The following is a 21,673-nucleotide window of genomic DNA, read 5'->3' as shown; positions in this document are numbered from 1 at the left end:
GTATACTGGTGGAGAGAGGTGGAATGTGGTGATGGAGAAAGATGCAGTATACTGGTGGAGAGAGGTTGAATGTGGTGTTGGAGAAAGATGCAGTATACTGGTGGAGAGAGGTGGAGTGTGATGGTGAGGTGGGGTGTGGTGGCGGAGAAAGACGCAGTGTAGTGGTGGAGAGAGGTGGAGTGTGGAGGTGAGGTGGTAGTGTGGTGGTGGAGAAAGATGCAGTATACTGATGGAGAGAGGTGGAATGTGGTGGTGGTGGTGGAGAGAAATGTAGTGTTTTTATATCTTATTTACAATTTATACACCGTCACGAATATTTAAATGTCATTACCTATCATTGTTTGTTTCGTCTCAGTGGTTAAGCTTCATCATATTACAATGACCAACTGGGTATAATTATTTTGTTTTTATTTATGTTTTTGTTTCATTTATTTGTTTGTTTGTTGTTGTGGTTGTTATCGTCCGTTTTGTTAGTATCACTATCATCATCGTGTGGAAGTTACAGTGATGGTGACAATAGTGAAATCATTATCATACTTTCCATTACCACCGCCAGTTATCATTTAGAATAATCAAAGCCACTTAACACCAACACCTGTCACCACCACTTAACACCATCATCACCATCCACCATCACCAACTATCACCACCACCATCACACAACCATCACCACCCACCACCACCCACCATCACCACCACCACCACCACCACCACCACCACAACCACCCCCACCACCACCACCACCATCACCACCACCACCACCACCCACCCCACCACCACCACCACCCCACCACCACCACCACCCGCGGAGCAGAGGTGCAAGGTCACAAGCGTTTCTGTCATGCCTCCTCAGATAAACATGTTTACAGCCCCACCACCTCACGTTCTACCTGGAGATGATACCTGATACCCGGGAGTCAGGTACCCAGGCCAGAGAGGGGGAGGGGACCTGAATCACCTCCTTCCTCTATCCCCTCTCCGCTTCACCTCTACAGTATACCCCTTCCCTCCAGACTGAAACTCCTACCCTATCGCTTCCAACCTCCTCCACTTCTCTCCTTCCCTCAATCCTCCTCCCTCTCCACCTCCCTCCCTCTCCTCCCTCCCTCTCCAATCCCCTCCTCCCCTCTCCAATCCCCCCTCTCTCTCCAATCCCCTCCTCCCCTCTCCAATTCCCTCCCTTCCTCCACCCTCCCTCTCCATTCCAACCCCTCTCCTACCCTCCCCAATCCCTCTCTTCCCTCTCCATTCTCGGATTATATTTTGTCAATTATATTTACATAATTTATATATTTCCTGTTATATATATTCTATTTATTTTTTAAGTTATATGTAAATTATTTATATATTATAACTAAGTTTCCTTTCCTAATACACCAACACTATGTCAACAGACTTTATTATACCTGTGGCGGGGATTAATATACTCATATATATGTCACTGTCATGTTTGATTCATCTGTTTGGTGTTTGTCTGTACTTGCGTAAGTCGCCATAAAGAGGAGGGATCATGGGGGAGGGGTGAGGGAGGGGGGTGAAGGAGGGGGGAAGGGTGGGGGAGAGGGATTTGAAAGTTGCAGTTTGGTGTGGTAATATTTGTATCTGCAGTGAGGGAGGAGGAGGAGGAGGAGGAGGAGGGGATGAAAGAATTAAGAGGAGGAGGGCAAGGAGGTGATAGAAGGAGGAGGAGGAGGAGACAAGGAAAGGAATGGGCGATAAAGGGGATAGAAGGGAGGAATAGAAGGAGGGAAATGAGATGATGAGTAAGAGGAAGATGGAATAGGGAAAAAAGGAGGGAAGAGGAGAGAATACGAGGAAGAAGAGATGATGGAAGAATAAGAAGGAGGAAGAGATACAAGTGAAAGGGAATAAGAAGGGGAAAAGGTGGCTAATGGTTCTCTTTTTAAATAGGGAGAGGGAAGGAATGTTTCAACAAGGCATTAAATAGGGGGAGGTTTAAGTATTTTGTCATTATAGATAAGGGGAGAAAAAGAATGTTTAGATAGGGGGGCGGGGGTGCTGACCGGGGTTTAAGTATAGGTTAGGGGTTTAATACGAGGGATTTGTCCTTGTAGAGAGAATAACACAAGAATGGCTGAACACTGCTGGGTAATGCCTGATGTTATTGCAGCAAATAACAAGACGTGTTGCACTAGATGACTGGTTTAAAGTGTTGTTGGAGAGAGGGGGAGGTGCAGGTGTGTGGTGGTGGGGAGGGCAGGTGTATGTGGTGGTGGAGGAGGAAGCTGGGGTGAGTCTGGTGGTGGGGAGAGGAGGAGGGGTGGGGTGGGGTGAGTTTGGTGGTGGTGGTGGTGGGGAGGTGGGGTCTGTGTAGTTATTGGGGCTGTTTGTTTGGTGGTGAGGGAGGATGGAGGGGTGAGTGTGGTGGTGGGGAAGGAGGAGGGAGGTGTTTGTGTGGTGGGGAGAGGAGGGAGAAGGAAGATGTTTGTGTAGTGGTGGGGAAGGGGAAGTGTGAGTATAGTGTGGTGGTGGGGGACAAGTGGGAGGTGCAGGAGGTGTTCGTACAGTATATGAGCCAGAGTAATCCCGCATCCTTGTCCAGGTAAGCCAAGTTTCCCAATCAGTTGATCCTGGGATAAGCTTCTCTCTGATTGGTCTAGTGAACAGCTCAACATGTCCGAGTGCTTGATATATCTTGGAGGAAAAAAAAACGCAATCATATCATTTGTAATTTCGTGGTAATCTATCGAGGGAATTATATTAAGAGTATTATTAGTTTGAGATGTTGTTTATCTATATGTAGTGAAAATAATAGTGAATCGTGAGTTGGGTAATTTGTCCGTGAGAAGTTGAAGGTCGGTGAGGCAGGACGCGGGTGTTGGGTGACGTAGATATTTATGTTTTGCCGGGGACGGTCCGCGGTATGACTAGTCTACAGGATATTAGGAAAAAAATACAATGTGCTATTTTGTCGGACCCGGACGTATGGACGATGTGTATAAATCTAGGATAACTATGTATATCGATTCAGCACCGTTCGTTCCGTCATCGCAGATAATAATGACAGTACTTATTTATCAAGGTCGGTTTTAAAGTTGTCGATACGTTATGCATTTGGCCGATAAATTTCAGTTTTGTATATTTTTCTGTATCGTGGTCATATATTTTTTAGAAACACTGTTCATCTTTATAGCCTATACTTTTGTAGATATTAAACTCAAAGGCATTTACTTGGAACCTGGGGGTGGGGGGGAATAGACTAGGTTGCTTAAGTACCAGGGCGGGTCAGATTAATCCCCCCCCCCCTCCCCTGTACCACATCCCATAATATATCCTAAGTGAAAACGATAACAACAGCCATTAATACGGATTCTCTGCATGGTAAATCCTGTTTTGATGCTTACAGAAAATCAGGTTTCGCAGCTTAGTGTGTGTGTGTGTGTGTGTGTGTGTGTGTGTGAAAACGGATTTGTCATACACTATGCATGTATTTACACAGTATACACGGTTGTTTTTTTTTATAAAGTATACAACTATTTTCCAAGGTATACACAAATCATTACGAGGTATACACAGTTGTTTACATTATAAGTTATACACACATGTAGAGGAAGGCTTTACCGCACACGTGTAGACAATAAAGAGTGAAGAAAGATTTATATGATAATTTCCTCTTGTATCCTTGGTAGACAATGAATAAAAAAATATAAATAAATAAATAAAAATACCAGTAGAATTTTGTGAATAAATGATGTATATTTTACATAGCGGAAGATAAATACCAACATAAATAACACCCCCTCTTACCGTCTGAAGGCCAGGAAGTTATTTTTATAGATCGTAATGTTTGGCATGAAGCGTAACCAACCAACATTTGAATACACTCTCAATGGGAAACTTAGAAGTACTGTATTGTTGTATAGTGTTGTATAGATGTCATCGTTGGGGTGAGTGTCTGTATAAGTTAATCAGTTGAGGATGAATACAAAAGGCTGACGTTTATTACTGACTTGGTGGACGGGAAGCTGGTGTTGGTGTAGGGAGGCTGGTATTGGTGGACGGGAAGCTGGTGTTGGTGGACGGGAGGCTGGTATTGGTGGACGGGAAGCTGGTGTTGGTGGACGGGAGGCTGGTATTTAACTCTGGGTGGAGAGGAGGGGGGGTGGGGATGAGGGTGTGGAAAAAGGGAGGGAGGGAGGGATTATAAGGGGGGCATGTGAAGGGATGGGTGAGGGAGGGAGGAGAGCAGGGAAGGATTATAAGGAGGCATATGAGGGAGTGAGGAGGAGGAAGGGGGTTTAAAGGATGAGAAAGACGATGGAGAACGAGGAGGAGGGAGTCACACACACACACACACACACACACACACGTACACACACGTTAATAGGTTATACGTTAGGTGTCTAATATAACCTCATTAATCTTGAAGGATCATCAGGTGATTAATGACCCACATATGAGATAATTACCAGAGACGGGGAAAAAATGTTCAGACAACTTTGTTAGAAAAATTAAAGATCACATGAAGATTAGCCACCCCTAGTTTATTTCACCCGATGATTGACCACTTTATTTCTGCCTGGGAGGTTAGGTTAGGTTAGGTTAGAGTGGGAGAGAGGGGAGGAGGAGGAGGAGGATGGTAGGGAGAGATGTACTGTATATGTGGTGAGGGAGGGAAGGGGGGAGAGGTGTGGTGAGGGAGGGAGGGAGGAAGTGAGGCGGGTGTGTCCTAGGGGGAGTTACTGTACTTTGCCGCGGCTCGCTACCCAACCCTCACCTGCCTCTCCCTCTTCGCTCACAGGAGGAGTATAATAAGGTGCACAATAAACTAGCTGTACGCGTTAAAATTGAAATTCAAGATTCGTCTCCTACCTACGTCACCCCTTAAAGGACCTGAGAGGGAGAGGGAGGGGTTAGGTTAGGTTAGGTTAGTGTTAGTGCTTGTTTAGGTTCGTGCTAGATCAAGTTAGGTTCGTTTTTAGATCAGGACCTACTGTACCTATTGACTATGGGGCGTTGTAGGGCAGAACACGACTTAATTGGGTAGTTAGTATGTTTTGAACGACCTAGTGCTGTTTTGTTCACTTTAATATTTTATTGATGGGATTTTATTGAAATATTTTGTTATGCGGGATTTTGTTGGGAGGGCCACAACGGCAACTACCACCCTAGGCCGTCAGTTGCTGCTGCCTGTTAATTTTAATATGTCGTACGTGGTTACCCAGCTGCCGTGACCCACCTGGTGCTACGAGATGCTGTCTTTTAAAGTCGAGGACGAAGAATAATTTGAATATTATAGTGTAATAAGTATATGTTATTATTATTATTATTATTATTATTATTATTATTATTATTATTATTATTATTATTATTATTTTTATTTTTATTTTTATTTTTATTATTATTAATATTATATTATTATTATTATTATTATTATTATTATTATTATTATTATTATTATTATTATTATTATTATGGGAGGAGAAGGGAGCTGGTGTTAGGGGTTAAGGTAAGGTGATATAGAGATTTCTTTAACGCAGTTGATGAATTATTCTAGGTCACGTAAGGTCATACTTGAATATACACTTAACAGGACACATACTCGTAATCAGTCATAGGTCTCTTAGGTCACATGAGGTTCAGAGTTCAACTTCCTTCATCTCCCACCACCCCCCCCCCCTAGCACCTCCCTTACCCCCCTGCTTCCCCTTCCCCTATCCCCACCCCTCCACACACACACAGACACTCTCTAGGTCACGATCTGTCGGAGGTGCTGAGTTGTAGTTCAAAGGTCAGCTTGTGCCCTGGCCCCTTCAGAGGTCAACTACCCATTATGTCTCACTTAACCGGATTCTTGCCTCACCTAATCGGATTCTTGCCTTACTTAATAACCAGATTCTTGCTTCACATTACCTAGATTCCTGAGGATTCTGTCGTAACTTTTAACTGAATTCTTGTCTCAATTCGCCTAATTTCTTGTCATGTCTGGAAGAGGAAAGGGACCTGTAAGTATGGAAGAGGGTCGTGCTTTGTTGATCTGGGAGGCGAAGGGAAGGAGGAAGAGAGAAGGGGAGGGGAAGAAAAAGGAAGGAAGGAGGGAGGGAGGGAGGGAGGAGTAGAGAAAGGAATGGAGGATTGGAGAGAGAGAAGGGAAGAAAAAGGAAGGCGGGATTGGAGAGAGGGAGAGGAAGAGTAAGCAAGGAAAGGGGAAGGAAAGGAGAGGGAGGATATACACGCCCTCCACCCCTCCCCCCCACCCCCTTCCCACTCCCTCCCCCCCCACCCCCTTCCCACTCCCTCAAGGTCGCAGTAACGGATCATACTGTATATATATATCACCTACCTATATCTATCTATCTATCTATCTATCTATCTATCTATCTCTGTTAACCCCCATAAAAACAACAATACCTGAGGAAAGTGTAAGTAAACGCGATACTGTGGCTTAGCACTGTCTTGAGAACATACTATCACATTCCCTTGGTTACGATTCGAGTCTCGGTGCACTTTCGACGCCATTTTGCTCGCTGCACTGTTTACGTCGTAGTTTATGTTTGCCAGATAAATACGTTTATATTTTAGTCCAACGAGAACAAACTAATTTATAATTTTTTTTGAGAATCTATTATCGTAAGTTAGTGGGATCACATGAAGATTAGACACCCCGGTTTATTTCACATATAATGCTTACCTTGGGTGATAGGTTAGGTTAGGTTAAATTAAATTACTGTAGATCAACGTTAGTTTAGATTAGTTAGGTTAGGTTAGTTTATATTATATTATATTTAGGTTTAGTAACTTAGGTTAGGTTAAGTTAGCTGGCTGTTAATTACTGGTGGACCGGGGTGGACGTGGACCTGGTAATTATAATTATACAATACCTGGAGTGTCCCGGTACAGTACCTCGATGTGTACCGGGATTACCGTCTGTCTTCATGTATTAATGATGGTAATGATTATAATAGTAATAATTAAAATATTAATTAAGGATAACATTGTGATAAATTAATGTTGCTACCACCAATACTACTACTACTACTACTACTACTACTACTACTACTACTACTACTAATAATAATAATAGTTTAATATCAGATTTATATCCATAGCTGATACACAAAAAAAAGGAAATACAAGATGACAAGGTAAACCAAGATTCGCTTTTAGCAACGTTGTTCGTGCGTCTGGCAGCGCTGCACCGCGGAAAATGTCTCTCCCAGTAACAGTCGGTGAGGAAGGGCGTTACAGGATTCGTAAGATGACCAAACCCCCGGGCCTATAAAAGAACATTATTGGTCAGGCAGTCAGTAAAGGCAGGCGTCGGGCTAGCTAACACAGTCTGGGCTTGATGATCATGTGATACATTGTCGAGTTTTTGGTAAAAGTAACATGAAGTGACAGAGGGAATTTGAAGGAACATCTGCAGCTCGCTTAAAGCACAACGCAGATCACGTGGAGATTAGTTATCCCGGGTTATTTCCCCGAACATTAACCATCCCAACGCTACCCGTCATGTTAAGTTAAGTTTGGTTTGGTTAGCGTTAGGGTGTTTAATCATCAGGTGAAATAAGCAGGGGAGAGTAACCTCCAGAGGTGATCCTTGAAAATAGCAGGAAAACTAAGACCGTGTTTAAATTATTAGAAAATTGGGGCCCAGGTTTAGGGGGGGGGGGGGATAGCTTACCAGTACAACAGTATACTATTCCTGTAATGTTTACTTATTGCATCGGAAATTCAAGTTAATGAATTAGAACTGTTGCACGGTCAAATGTGCTGGAGTGCTGACAGGTGGCCGCGGCCGACGAGAAAGAAATGTACCCACACATTGCACGCGAAGCTGCCCGGCTGGCAGACACAGTTATACAGGTATCAACTGACTGGCATATTTTCATGATTTTACCATAATTGATGTATACTTTTGACTCCATATCAAGCTGTGCAATGTTAATGTTGCGAAATGACCGACTGACTTAGGGTGTGTTGACGGCTTTGTGCGTACAACTCTCGGCTGTCTGGGCACACATTTATGTTCCAGGTCTCACCTTAGACTTCGGTTAGCATTAATTTTGTTCTCTGAATGTGTGTATCTTCACGCGAGCTTTTTGACTTTTTCAAGATTACTGTAGAGAGTTTTTCACCAATATGTGAAACTCTTTAGACGAGATTTATTAAAAACTTCATACAATATTACAGGAGTGTAGTGTTTCCATCGGTTAGCCCACCAATGGCATAGTCACATTCTTACCTCGCCCCTGCTCGTCAGTGCGGGTGTAAGAGTACAGTACACCTAACGGGCTGACTTACGACAAAACATTAAATGTACTTTATAAAAAATCGCCATTCTTATCCTGCTCCGCCACCATTGGCCAACAGAGGTCTCTAAAACACGGCTCCAGCCAAACCGTTGGACCTCGCTTTGGGTCATAACGGGCCTTCACTCCCTCCCTCCCTCTCTCTCTCTTCCTCCCCTCCCTCCGTCCCTCCTCCAGTGTAGCTTCCTCCCACTCCCCCTCCTCCTGTCCTGGATTGGGGTTGGTCCATATGTGGTGAAGAGTGGTGGTGGCAGCGGCGGGCAAGTACAGGTATTGGTTTATAAGCTATGTGCCGCCCTGTTTTGAGCTGCCAACGACGTCAAAAAAACAAATCACAAACACTTTTGTGCAATAATTCAACTCACAATACCGACTTCATTTCATAGCTTGTTATAGGAGGACATTTTTGCTTGAATAAAGGGGAAAAAGTTTGTGTGTTGGCGAGAAGGGAGTGAAGGTGTAAGACTGGAAGTGTACGCTAACTAGTAAGTCAGTTGAGGTCGTTCCTCTCGAGAGGCGGGGCTGGCAGACGACCTTACCAATACGGAAGACGACCCACTGGGTACATTGTCTTCATATTATGCTTAAGTATATCGCGGATCACATGAAGATTAGGCACCCCCGCTTATTTCACTTGATTACGCACCCTTTTGCTAACGTAATCTAAGCCAACAAAACCTAATCTAGCGAACCTAACCTAACCCCAGGCAGCGTTGGGGTGCTTAATCACCAGGTGAAATAAGCAGGGTATCCAATCTTTGGGTAATACAGAAAAAAGGGGCTAAGAATATTTTCTAAAATTTTTGTTACAAAATGTTGAGAAAAGATTCTTTTTGTTCTTTAATTTTATCTCCTGCTGTATAACCTCACAGTTGGTCGCCACCCGTGGAGGTTTCCGTCATAAAATGGGATGTGTTAATGGTTAGGTTAGTTTAGGTTTGGTTAGCGTTCAGTGGACTGGCTGGCGGCATGTGTGTGTGTAAGCTTCCAGGCGATGTTTCAGTTATGTCAACATGTGAGGCGCATAAGAGGAACTCTGTGAGCCGTATCTAATCGTCGTCTTGTTCAGGTATTGTGTAGTGTAGATGTTGTTAGTTACTCCCGTGTCTCTGTTGATCGTCACCACTAATCCTGACACTGTTGTTAGAGGAAGACAGTGTTGGCGGACGGAAGAGACACTAAGGCTACTGTGTGTGTTGGTACTCATGTTTCTTACCTTTCATTATTGGATGTTAGTCTTTTAAGCGTTATTTTTAAATCGGCGACATAATGACCTAAGCTGTTGCGTCGCCAGGGAGGTAAAAAAATTACCACAATCGATCAATAATGGAAAGTACACTTTACCGAGAAGCTTAGAGATTATATGAATAGTAGCCACCATAACCTAACCTAACCCCTCCTAGGTAGCTTTAAGGGTTATTAATCATTAGGTTAAATAAGTTAAAGGGCGACTAACCTCATGTGACCTAATATCCAAACGTTAAATCCATCAAATACGTAATAAACAGTATGGGACATTGAGACCAAAAACACAAACGTCGTTGTAATGATTTTCCACCACAAGTGAATTTGTGGGACATTCAGTGACTCCCGTGAAGGATATATCCACATTGTTTTATAACCTTCTAGTTCAACGCCATAATATGCGTCGGAGGAGAGGGGGGGGGGAGTGGGGGCAGGAATTTCGCAACACTTAACAGGGACCTTGCCTCCACCCCCTTCTTCCCCCCCACACCTCCCCCCACACCTCCCACCCACTAGAGGTCGGACGAGTTTGATAATAATTGACGAAATCCAGTTATTTTAACCCCGGGGAAGGAGGGGGAAAGAGAGGGTGGGTGGGGGGAATTGAAGGTATTCGAGAATGTATCGTGTTTTCGACTTCAGGAAATATTTGAATGTGTAATGAAGTGTATCATATGAACAGTTGTTATGTGTCATTTACGTAGCAAACAACCAAGGCAAACAAGCTGCTGATGTGACTAGTTTCGCCTGTTTGAGTTTGTTTGGAATACATCCTCTTAGCTTTCCCCCTCTTTTCAGCTCTTGAGATATAGGGGGTATAGCAGTGGGATTGTTAGTCTGCCAGTCATCTCTTCAGTCAATCCTTCAGTCATACTCCTTCAGTCAATCCTTCAGTCAATCCTTCAGTCATACTCCTTCAGTCACACTCCTTCAGTTCAGCCTTAAATGACTTGGTTTCCTTTGCCTAACTTTATTATACCATGGATGGCTTTGAGAGAGAGAGAGAGAGAGAGAGAGAGCCGACCTTGTTTTCTTACTCTCTCAGGTAAGTTCAGGGATCACACAAGTAGTCTGGACAGGTCTTGATAAATGCAACACTAAAAGTTCATATGTCAGGGGCACTATTGTTATTGTTCGTGACCATAGACTCAATTGTGTGTGTGTGTGTGTGTGTGTGTGTGTGTTTCGAATTGATGGACAGTGACGCTCGGGAGTTGCTTGTCTTTTGGATTGAGAATTGTTGGTCAATCATCAGGGGGGGAATTCCCTCTTGTACTTGCTGCTGTTATTGTTATTCTTGTTGTTGTTGTTGTTGTTGTTGTTATGAAGCACCTGGGCAGTATAATCTTCCATTAATGGCTTTAATGGCTTTCTCAAACAGACAAATACGCGAAGCATCTTATTTGGGCTTGTCGAGGCCAAGGTGTTGACTCGCCGAGGACACAGTGACCTTAATGGGGTGGAGGTGGTGGTCAGCTCAGTGGGTGGAGGTGGTGGTCAGCTCAGTGGGTGGAGGTGGAGGTCAGCTCAGTGAGTGGAGGTGGTGGTCAGCTCAGTGGGTGGAGGTGGTGGTCAGCTCAGTGGGTGGAGGTGGTGGTCAGCTCAGTGGGTGGAGGTGGTGGTCGGGGGGGGGGCAGGTGGTTGTTGTCGTCAAAACTACACAACATAACTCGTGCTCAGTAAAAATGAACCTTGAGAAAAATGTACAATAAATATTTCAAAACACCTTCAGGAATTTATGGTGAGTTAGCTTGTTTACATCATCGTCAGCGGGCGGCGTAGATGACGTCATAATATAAATACGCTGACGTGAAAAAACAAATGAACATCACCAATAAATGCTTCAATACTCTACTGAGAACTTATAAAAGCACCATTTCCATTTATCTATCTTATATTTATCTGACGGCACCTATCGCTGCCTGGGGGTGGGGAAGGTCAGGTCAGGTCAGGTCAGGTAAGTTAGTGTCAGGGTGTTTAATAATCAGGTGAAAAAAAACTGGGATGCCTAATGTACAGGTGATCCTGATTTAATATTAATGTCATAATAGGATCATCAGTGTGTTAAATTGGGTCAGCGTTAATGAGTAAATTGGACTTAATGGTGGTAGTTAGTAGAGTGTTAATGACTTCTCTTAAAGCCAGGAAAAGATTATTATTATTATTATTATTATTACTTTGTTTTAATAATATTTTACCTAAGGACCTTCAGAGAACCTTACTTCATGATTTCTTGTCCAGATAATCAGACTGAAGTTCTCCTTGTCAACTATCTGTTCTTGTCTTACACTTTACTACGTCGTTTGTCTTGTCCTTCTGACATTATCTTTACTTAAGGGTAATTCTTTTTATTATTTGGGATAACATCTTGCTTGTTATTAATCCCCCGTATGTCTGTATGTCTGTGTTTGTTTGTTTTTAGTTGTGGTGATGTTTATTTGGTGTTATGGTTTTATTATTATTATTATTATTATTATTATTATTATTATTATTATTATTATTATTATTATTATCGTTATTGTTATTATTATTTTACATTATCAATTTTTGCCATGATGTAATTTTCAGTTCCTTGGTGGTATACCAATCCCGTAATCTACGTATAGGAGATTAGCTAATCTCTTCCTGGTGTAGACTAGGCCCTTGTACACTGCTGTGGGTTAGGGCACTTACTGATAAACTGAGATAAGAGAATGTAAGCGATGACTCACAGCACCATATGTCTAAGCCCAATCCATACTTTACAATCTGTGTCGTTTTCCAATCACTGTATCTACGGGATTTAGTGAGAGAGAGAGAGAGAGAGAGAGAGAGGTCCAACCGTTTCAAGTGGTACCTGTTTGCTATCACACACACACACACACACACACGTGGGTCTTTACAGCTAAATAGTTACCTTACGTTGCTGCGAGCTGTCGTGACGCGTTCTTGTAGGAGTCTGAACATGTGATTAATTAGGATTTTGTGAAGAAACTAAAACTGGAGACACGCGACCCACCTGTCTACTGCCTCATATGTGTTGATTGATGAGGGTGCCTGTGAATTAATTATTAAGAAAATATTTGTGTTTCTGTTTAGATATTTTCGAAACTGAGTATTCGGGTTTGGTAACGGTGTTATGTCAGTGTTGAAGGGGGAGGTATATATTACTGACGCGTATGTGTGTTTCAGCCGAGTCAGATAAGCTTGTAATATATATTTTTTTAATACTTGTTGACCACGATATAAGAACATAAGAAAATGAGGAGTCTGCATGGCAGCTCCTGTCGAGAGTTACTTCCACTCTCTATCATCCATGAATCTATCTAGCCTCCTTTTAAAACTTTCCAGCGTTCCAACACTTACTACAAAGTTGCTAAGCTTGTTTCACTCGTCCATCACCCTATTTGTGAACCAGTTCCTTCCTATCTCCCTCCTAAACCTAAACTTATCCAACTTAAATCCGTTGCTACGAGTCCTATCCTGTTCTGATATTATAAGAACTTTATCTATATCGCCTTTATTGATTCCTTTCACCCATTTAAATACTTCTATCATATCTCCCCGCACTCTTCGTCTTTCTAGGGAATGCAAGTTAAGTTTCTTTAACCTATCCTGATATGGAAGGTTTCTAAGTCCCGGAATCATTTTCGCCATTCTTCGCTGCACCGACTCCAGTGAATTGATATCCATTCTATAATAAGGGCACCAGAACTGAACCGCATAATCGAGGTGCGGCCTGACTAGCGCAAGATATAGTTGCAATAAGACCTCTGCACTCTTATTACTTACACTTCTAGATATAGAACCTAATACTCTGTTTGCCTTATTTCGAACATTAACGCACTGTTTTCTAGGCCGTAGGTCCGGGCTTACAAGTACCCCTAAGTCTCTTTCACAAGTCGACTTCTTTAGGTTGATGTTGTTAAGGCTGTATATATTGACAGTATTTGTTCTTCCAATATTAAGTACGCTGCACTTGCTGGTGTTGAATTTCATTTGCCATTTTTCTGACCACTCCTGCAGTTTATTTAGATCCTCCTGTAATGCATTTGCATCCTGCCCTGAATTAATCTGCCTCCCTATTTTGGTGTCATCCGCAAACTTGCTTATGTCACTGCTGATCCCAGTATCTAGATCGTTTATGTAGATTATGAACAAGAGTGGGCCCAGTATTGACGCCTGGGGAACCCCACTGGTTACACAGCCCCACTCAGATTTAACACCATCTACGGCGTAGATTCTACGCTGACCCTCTGTGTTCTATCGGTGAGCCATGATTTTATCCAATTTAAAACTTTCCCCTCGATACCATGAGCTTTAACTTTTCTCAGAAGTTTCTGATGCGGTACTCTGTCAAACGCTTTGCTAAAGTCTAAGTAATTAACATTGTAATTTTCGTCATTATCTACTACCTCGAAGACTTTCTTAAAAAACGTCAGCAGATTTGTTAGACAAGATTTTCCCTTTGTAAACCCATGTTGAGAGTCGTAGATTAATGTGCTTTTCTCTAAATGCGATCGGATGCTATTTGTTATAATTTATTCAAGAAATTTCCCCACTACTGACGTCAAATTAATCGGCCGGTAATTTGACGCTGATGCTCTGTCTCCCTTTTTGAATATGGGCACTACAATTGCCTGTTTCCACAAGTCTGGCACAACTTCCGTGTCTAATGATATTGTAAATAAATTTACGAGAGGTCCGCAAATCTGTTCCTTACGCTCTTTCAAAATTGAAATATTACATGTTTGTGATTATGTAACTGATATATGAAAACTGACGACATTCTTAACACTTATTAACATTCTAAATATAAACTGGAGCAAAATACCTGTCTTAATGATCTTTGTTATTTAAGAATTATATTAACAGCATGGTATCCGTGTTGTGTAAGTCTGATGCAACTCTTCTTGGTAGATGTCAGGGCTGCCAACTGTTGCGTCGTAAAGAGTTCGAAGGAGAAAAAAAAAGTCATTATTTACACAATTTCAGTATTTTTTCAGGTTATTTAGTCTCGTGTGGAATGAAGTGAAGACGAATAAGGTGGAAGATAAGGTTACTGGGTGTTTACACGAGGTTATAATTATTGAGAGTTTTTTCTTACATATTTAATTCTGATGAATGATGAGTTTTCCCTTCACCTTGCCCTCCCTCTCAGGCCGTCCCTCCCTCTCAGGCCGTCCCTCCCTCTCAGGCCGTCCCTCCCTCTCAGGCCGCGTGACGTCATACCCACACACGTGTCGCTCTTCCCGCCAAAAACAAATCAATCAACCAATTCTAATAATACACAGGACTTTGATCTCTCTGTCTCAATTTACTAACCAAAATATGATAAAAATTCATAATGAGGTAACTGCCGAGGAAGACAAGTGTGTGAATAAGTTTGATAACCGCCTGAAATGAGAGATAGTAGAGCAGGTTACTTAATCAGTGTACCTGTTGGACCACACGGCCAGTAGACACGGACCACAGTGACGGACAGTAACAGTTACAGTACGTGTGGAGGTGTCGTGTACGGGCAGACCAGAGACAGGAAAACAAACAGCAGACAACAGTAGACTATAGACCCTCTCCCCTGTATTGCCTGTTAGTGTACACGAGGCTGGAGTAACTTAAGAGATAGTGAAGCTTGATAGTACGGAGGAATGCTGGTGAAGATAAGGTGGTGGCGATGAAGGTGCTGCCACCAAGTTAGACGACAGACAGTTCCTGGTGGGACTGAAGGAGGAGCTTGGAGTGACTGATTAGGCCTTTAAAGGTCTTTACTTGAAGGAAAGGAGGAGCTTGGACGCAGTCATCCTCGACCATGTCTGGTGAGAAGACTCGAGTGTTACGTGTGTGTGTGGTCGGTGATGATATTTTTTGTTTTACTTTTTTTAAATATATGTTTGTTTGTATTTTTGTAGAGGGGTGTGTGTGTGTGTGTGTGAGGCGCGCGCGCAAACACAAGCATTCAAAACTAACCTAACCTAACACAGGGTATCTGGACATACGAACACATGAACTGGTGTGATTTTGTCCGTGTTTTGTGAACTTGTGTCTTGTGTGTGTAGGTATGATGTCCTATTTCCTATGGGCGTGTCTTAAAATGTTGTCTTAGAGGCTTCATACATGTCTTAATCGATGTGGACATGCCTCAGGTATTGACGTGAGTGTCCTAATGGTGTCTCACGTATTGATGTGGGTGTCCTAATGGTGTCTCACGTATTGATGTGGGTGACCTAATTGTGTCTCATGTGTTGACGTGAGTGTCCTAATCGTGTCTCGTGAGTTGACGTGAGTGTCCTAATGGTGTCTCACGTATTGATGTGGGTGTCCTAATCGTGTCTCATGTGTTGACGTGGGTATCCTAATCGTGTCTTTGACGTGGGTATCCTAATCGTGTCTCGTGTGCTGACGTGAGTGTCCTAATCGTGTCTCATGTGTTGACGTGGGTGTCCTAATCGTGTCTCATGTGTTGACGTGGGTATCCTAATCGTGTCTCGCGTGTTGACGGTGTCCAATCGTGTCTCATGTGTTGGCGTGGGTGTCCTAATCGTGTCTCATGTGTTGACGTGGGTATCCTAATCGTGTCTCTGCGTTGACGTGGTAACCAAATGCGTCTCATGTGTTGACGTGGGTATCCTAATCGTGTCTCGTGTTGGCGTGGGTGTCCTAATCGTGTCTCATGTGTTGACGTGGAGTGTCCTAATCGTGTCTCATGTGTTGACGGGTATCCTAATCGTGTCTCATGTGTTGACGTGGGTATCCTAATCGCGTCTCATGTGTTGACGGAGTGTCCTAATCGTGTCCTCATGTGTTGACGTGGGTGTCCTAACTGTGTCCTTCATGTGTTGGCGTGGGTGTCCTAACTGTGTCTCATGTTGACGTGGGTATCCTAACGTGTCTCATGTGTTGACGTGGGTATCCTAATCGTGTCTCATGTGTTGGCGTGGGTGTCCTAATCGTGTCTCATGTGTTGACGTGGATGTCCTAATCGTGTCTCTTCATGTGTTGACGTGGGTATCCTAATCGTGTCTCATGTGTTGGACGTGGGTGTCCTAATCGTGTCTCATGTGTTGGCGTGGGTGTCCTAATCAATCGTGTCTCATGTGTTGACGTGGGTGTCCTAATCGCGTCTCATGTGTTGACGTGGGTATCCTAATCGTGTCTCATGTGTTGGCGTGGGTGTCCTAATCGTGTCTCATGTGTTGACGTGGGTGTCCTAATCGTGTCTCATGTGTTGGCGTGGGTGTCCTAATCGTGTCTCATGTGTTGACGTGGGTGTCCTAATCGTGTCTCATGTGTTGACGTGAGTATCCTAATCGTGTCTCGTGTGTTGACGTGGGTGTCCTAATCGTGTCTCATGTGTTGATATGGGTGTTGACCTCTTGAGCTGGTGAGGACCCACACTGATATAACTCTTAACAATCACAGTTTTTGAGAAACATGATTACTTCGCGTATCACTGGATCTCTTCCCTCCATCCTTCCCTCCTTCATTCCTCACTCTTCCTCCTTCATTCCTCACTTCCTTCCTCCTTCATTCCTCTCACTTCCTTCCCTTCATTCCCTCATTTCCTTCTCTCCCCTCCTTCCCTTTCTCCTATCCCGCCTTCACACACACACACACACACACACACACACACACTTCCTCCTCCTCCTCCTCTTCTTCCTCCCTCCTTCCTTCTTTTACCTCCTTTGTACCTCCTTCCTTTCCTCCTCTCCCTCCCTCCCTTCTTGCTTATTGTTTTCCCCTTTCCACCTCATAGGCTTAGGTTAAACTAGGTTAGGTTAGATCATGTCAAACTAACATATGACAGAACAACACAGTCCACAGAGCATATGACACCATGACATGACACAATGACGGCATAGCACCATGATATTTACACCAGTATATCATAACAGGCATGACAACATCAGTACCGTGACATATAGGGCAATATAACAGGAGCGACATTTTAGAAGAACATACTGTAATAGTCGTTTTAGAGTTCCAGTATTACATCGAACTAATACTGATCATGTGAATATTAGACACCCCAGGTTATTTCACCATGATTAAACACCTTAACGCTAACCAAACCTTATCTGGCCCTCCCCATGTAGCTCTAACGTGAACTGGTGAGAATTGACGTCAGAGCCGCTTTGTTTACACGGTTCCTTAAAACCCGATAAAATATTCTTGTGTGTAAACTCTTTCTATCCGTCGTGTGTAGAATCTATTATTATTATTATTATTATTATTGAACGTTGCCAGAAGTCATTGCAACGGTTGTTTGCTCTGGTGAAATTAAAAGAGTTGCTCAAGTGGCGTTATCTCAAATCATTGGACGCATTCTTTATATTGACGTAACTTTAGCTCAAAATACAGTCAAATTAATCACATGAGCCGTAAAATACCTCTATTGTGTAGTGGTGTATGTCGTTTAGCTTTACATTCGGTTTCTGAGCCCTGTCATAGGTCATCTCTGTGTCTGATGAGCAACTGTAACTACCACAGTGTCCCATCCAGGTAATCAAAGAAAACGGGCGCCAATAAGACTGATTTTATGGCTATCGTAAAGTCTTCTATTATTTTGCCTCTAAGTTGTTCGTGGTCTTATTTTTATCTTAGCTTTTTATAATACTTGTTATAATTAATTTTTACTTTCTTTTGTGTTCATGTATACTATATTAGTTAGAGAATTTGTTGTTAATGTGGGTTGGGGAAATTTTTTTTGGAGATGTAAAACGGCACCGAAATTTAGTTACAGGGACAAACTTCAAGCATAGAATCTTTGTGAGTACGGACCTAGACCCTCCAGAGTTACCATTCCTGTCTCGCCAGTGAATGGTCATTTTCCGGTGTTATCTGGGTGGTATGTTGCTCCAGGCATGTCGTTATCTTGTCTGGATCTAGTCGAGGAAATTCAGACACAGTCATAATCATAACCCATCGCCGCCGCCGCTGCTGCCGCCTCACAGTAGACGACTTCACACGACTGTACGAACGCATTTAGAATCTGGGTGTGAATCTGACAGTAAATCCGACATCGCAATATTTGTTTTCATTACGTCTTTCGTTTGATTCTTGTCCACGCTCATTCCTGTTGTCTTTTCACCTATTTTGTTGATTAAATCTTTGTTTTTTGTGCATATTTTGTTTCCCCATAGGCCTATAGATGCAAAGAAATAGTCTAGTGGTTTTTGTAAACATGTATGACGATTTTACATAATAAATATCTATCTGTCTTTGTCTGCATCTCTCTATCTATCTATCTATTTATCTATCTATCTGTCAGATATATAAACCTTGTAATAAAACTTCATACTTTAAGTCATACAGATGAGCTTTTTTTAATTGAGGTCGTTATGGTGTTCCCGCAGGTGAGGTAGAGTACTTCAGCATCTTAGACAACAAGGTAGCCACCAAGACCTACTGGGAGTCCCGTATGCTGGCCACCATGGACGACGGAGGCTGGGAGAGTGTGGCCAACGTCCGCTTTCAGCCTATCCCCGGGGCCACACCTGTCATCGTTCAGGTGAGTCAAAAGGCTAGGGTGATGAGAGATGGAGAGGAGAGGTTAGGGAGAGGCTACGGTGAAGAGAGAGGAAGAGGAGAGGGAGAGAAGAGGCTAGGGAGAAGACGAGGATGAGGGAGGAGAGGAGAGACGAGGATGAGGGAGAAGTAGAGAGAGAGAGAGGGGAGAAACGAGGATGAGGCAGAGGGAAGACGAGGATGAGGAAGAAGAGAGGGAGAGGAGAGACGAGGATAAAGGAGAATGAGAGGAGAGGCTAGACGAGGAAGAGGGACAAAATATGAGGATAGAGGAGGTGACTAGAAAGGGAGGAAAAAGGGAAAACGAAGTGTAGGGAATAGAGCGAGAAGAGGATGAGTGAGTGAGTGAATTAATAAGACAACTGAGAAAGAGAGGAGGGGCTAGGATAGAGAGAGAGAGAGAGAGAAAGAGAGGGGGGAGAGAGAAGAGGTGTAGGGGAAAGGATAAGAAAAAAGAGAGGAGCAGGGAAGATATTAGGGAGAGTGGGAGGAGAGAAGAGGATAGGGAGAGTAGGGAGAGAAAAAAGATGGACAAGTTGAGAGAATGGGAAGGCGAGAGAAGAAGAGGAGGGAGGTACTTTCAGCCTATCCTCAGGACGACTCTCACCTTCCTTCTGAGGGGTCACGGGGCTAGGAGAGAGAGAGAGAGAGAGAGAGAGAAGTGAGGGAGATTGAGAGATGAAATATATGATAGACAAATTTATCCACTTTGTCTCATTAGTATTTGAGGAAGATAGATAGATAGAGAATTTGGAACGTAGAGAGGGAGAAAATATTTATCTCAAGTCGAGCAGGTAAGGGCACACATGGAGCTAACAGACGCAGCTAGAAAATGAGACAGGACCAAGAAGCACCACCTTGGGAACTCTGCATCGTCACAGAGTCAACACTGAACACCACCCGAGGCTTTACATCAGACAAAGGGAGGGAAGGAAGGAAAGGGGAGAGGGGGAGGAGGGAAGGAACGAAGGAGGAACGGGAGAGAGGGGGAGGGAGGAAGGAAGGGGGGAGGGAGAGGGTCTGACTGACATATCTACTGTACAAATGACTCCTCCCGCATAAAGTCGTGATTGATTTTGATATCTTGTGAGTGACAGTAAAGGGCTGATGTTATCTTGTGGGTTTTATACACGATAACAGTCACTTCCTCTTGTGACAGCTTAATGGATATCGTAGAGGTAGGTTGAGTGGAATATTCTTGGGCTCACGTGATGAATGTGTACCCCAATTTCGTTCACCTGATGATTAGACACCTTATAACGCTAACCCATCCCATCTCAACCCAACCCAACCCCAAAAAACCCAACCCAACCCAACCTAACCTAACCTAACCTAACCTAACCTAACCTAACCTAACCCTCCAGGTAGCATTAGGGTGTTTAATCATCAGGTGACATAAGCTGGGGGAAGGGTCCTAATGTTTATGAGGTTCTGTTAATTGTATGATGACAGAAATGTGATAGTGGGTCTTGGTCAATTTCCCTCGGTATGTTGTGAATAAAAATCATCTTTGCTCTCCGTTTTGTTGGGCGTACAGATAGATAGATAGATAGATGGATAGGTAGATAGATAGATAGATAGATAGATAGATAGATAGATATTGAAATCTGTTCTATTATCGCCTTAAGACATCACCATTGACCAGATAGAGAGATTGAGAGCCATAAGACATCACCATTGACCAGATAGAGAGATTGAGAGCCATAAGACATCACCATTGACCAGATAGAGAGATTGAGAGCCATAAGACATTACCATTGACCAGATAGAGAGATTGAGAGCCATAAGACATCACCATTGACCAGATAGAGAGATTGAGAGCCATAAGACATCACCATTGACCAGATAGAGAGATTGAGAGCCATAAGACATTACCATTGACCAGATAGAGAGATTGAGAGCCATAAGACATTACCATTGACCAGATAGAGAGAATGAGAGCCATATGACATCACCATTGACCAGATAGAGAGATTGAGGTTTCATAAGACATCACCATTGACCAGATAGAGAGAGAATGAGAGCCATATGACATCACCATTGACCAGATAGAGAGATTGAGAGCCATAAGACACTACCATTGACCAGATAGAGAGAATGAGAGCCATTAGACATCACTATTGACCAGATAGACAATGAGAGCCATAAGACATCACCATTGACCAGATAGAGAGAGAATGAGAGCCACAGACATCACTCATTGACCAGATAGACAATGAGAGCCATAAGACATTACCATTGACCAGATAGACAATGAGAGCCATAAGACATTACTACTGACCAGATAGAGAGATTGAGAGCCATAAGACATCACTCATTGACCAGATAGAGAGAGAATGAGAGCCATTAGACATCACTATTGACTCAGATAGACAATGAGAGCCATAAGATATCACCATTGACCAGATAGATAATGAGAGCCATATGACACGCCATTGACCAGATAGAGAGAATGAGAGCTGGCAAGACATCACTCATGACCAGATAGATAATGAGAGCCATATGACATCACCATTGATCAGATAGAGAGAATGGTATCATATGACATCACCATTGATAGAGAATGAGAGCCATTAGACATCGCCATTGACCAGATAGAGAGAATGAGAGCCATTAGACATCGCCATTGACCAGATAGAGAGAATGAGAGC

The 21,673-nt window shown here is 43.2% G+C and overlaps 1 protein-coding gene across 4 annotated transcripts in view; it reads left to right on the top strand.

Moving 5' to 3' along the window:
- LOC121870209 overlaps positions 1–21,673 on the top strand; it is a 135,499-nt gene that overhangs the window by 71,954 nt on the left and 41,872 nt on the right. For 2 of the 4 annotated variants that reach the window (XM_042371982.1, XM_042371981.1), the window contains exon 2: positions 18,851–19,005. In XM_042371982.1, coding sequence (XP_042227916.1) covers positions 18,916–19,005 — 90 coding nt within the window. In that variant the 5' untranslated portion in view covers positions 18,851–18,915. Of the gene's footprint in view, positions 1–14,944; positions 15,314–18,850; positions 19,006–21,673 lie in introns of those variants that run through there. The other 2 variants (XM_042371980.1, XM_042371983.1) reach the window with 2 other exon arrangements.

Source organism: Homarus americanus, unplaced genomic scaffold (genome assembly GCF_018991925.1).
Source record: "Homarus americanus isolate GMGI-L3 unplaced genomic scaffold, GMGI_Hamer_2.0 scaffold38238, whole genome shotgun sequence".
In the NCBI taxonomy this organism is placed as follows: Eukaryota; Metazoa; Arthropoda; class Malacostraca; order Decapoda; family Nephropidae; genus Homarus; species Homarus americanus.
This window is presented reverse-complemented; position numbering and strand designations above follow the sequence as displayed.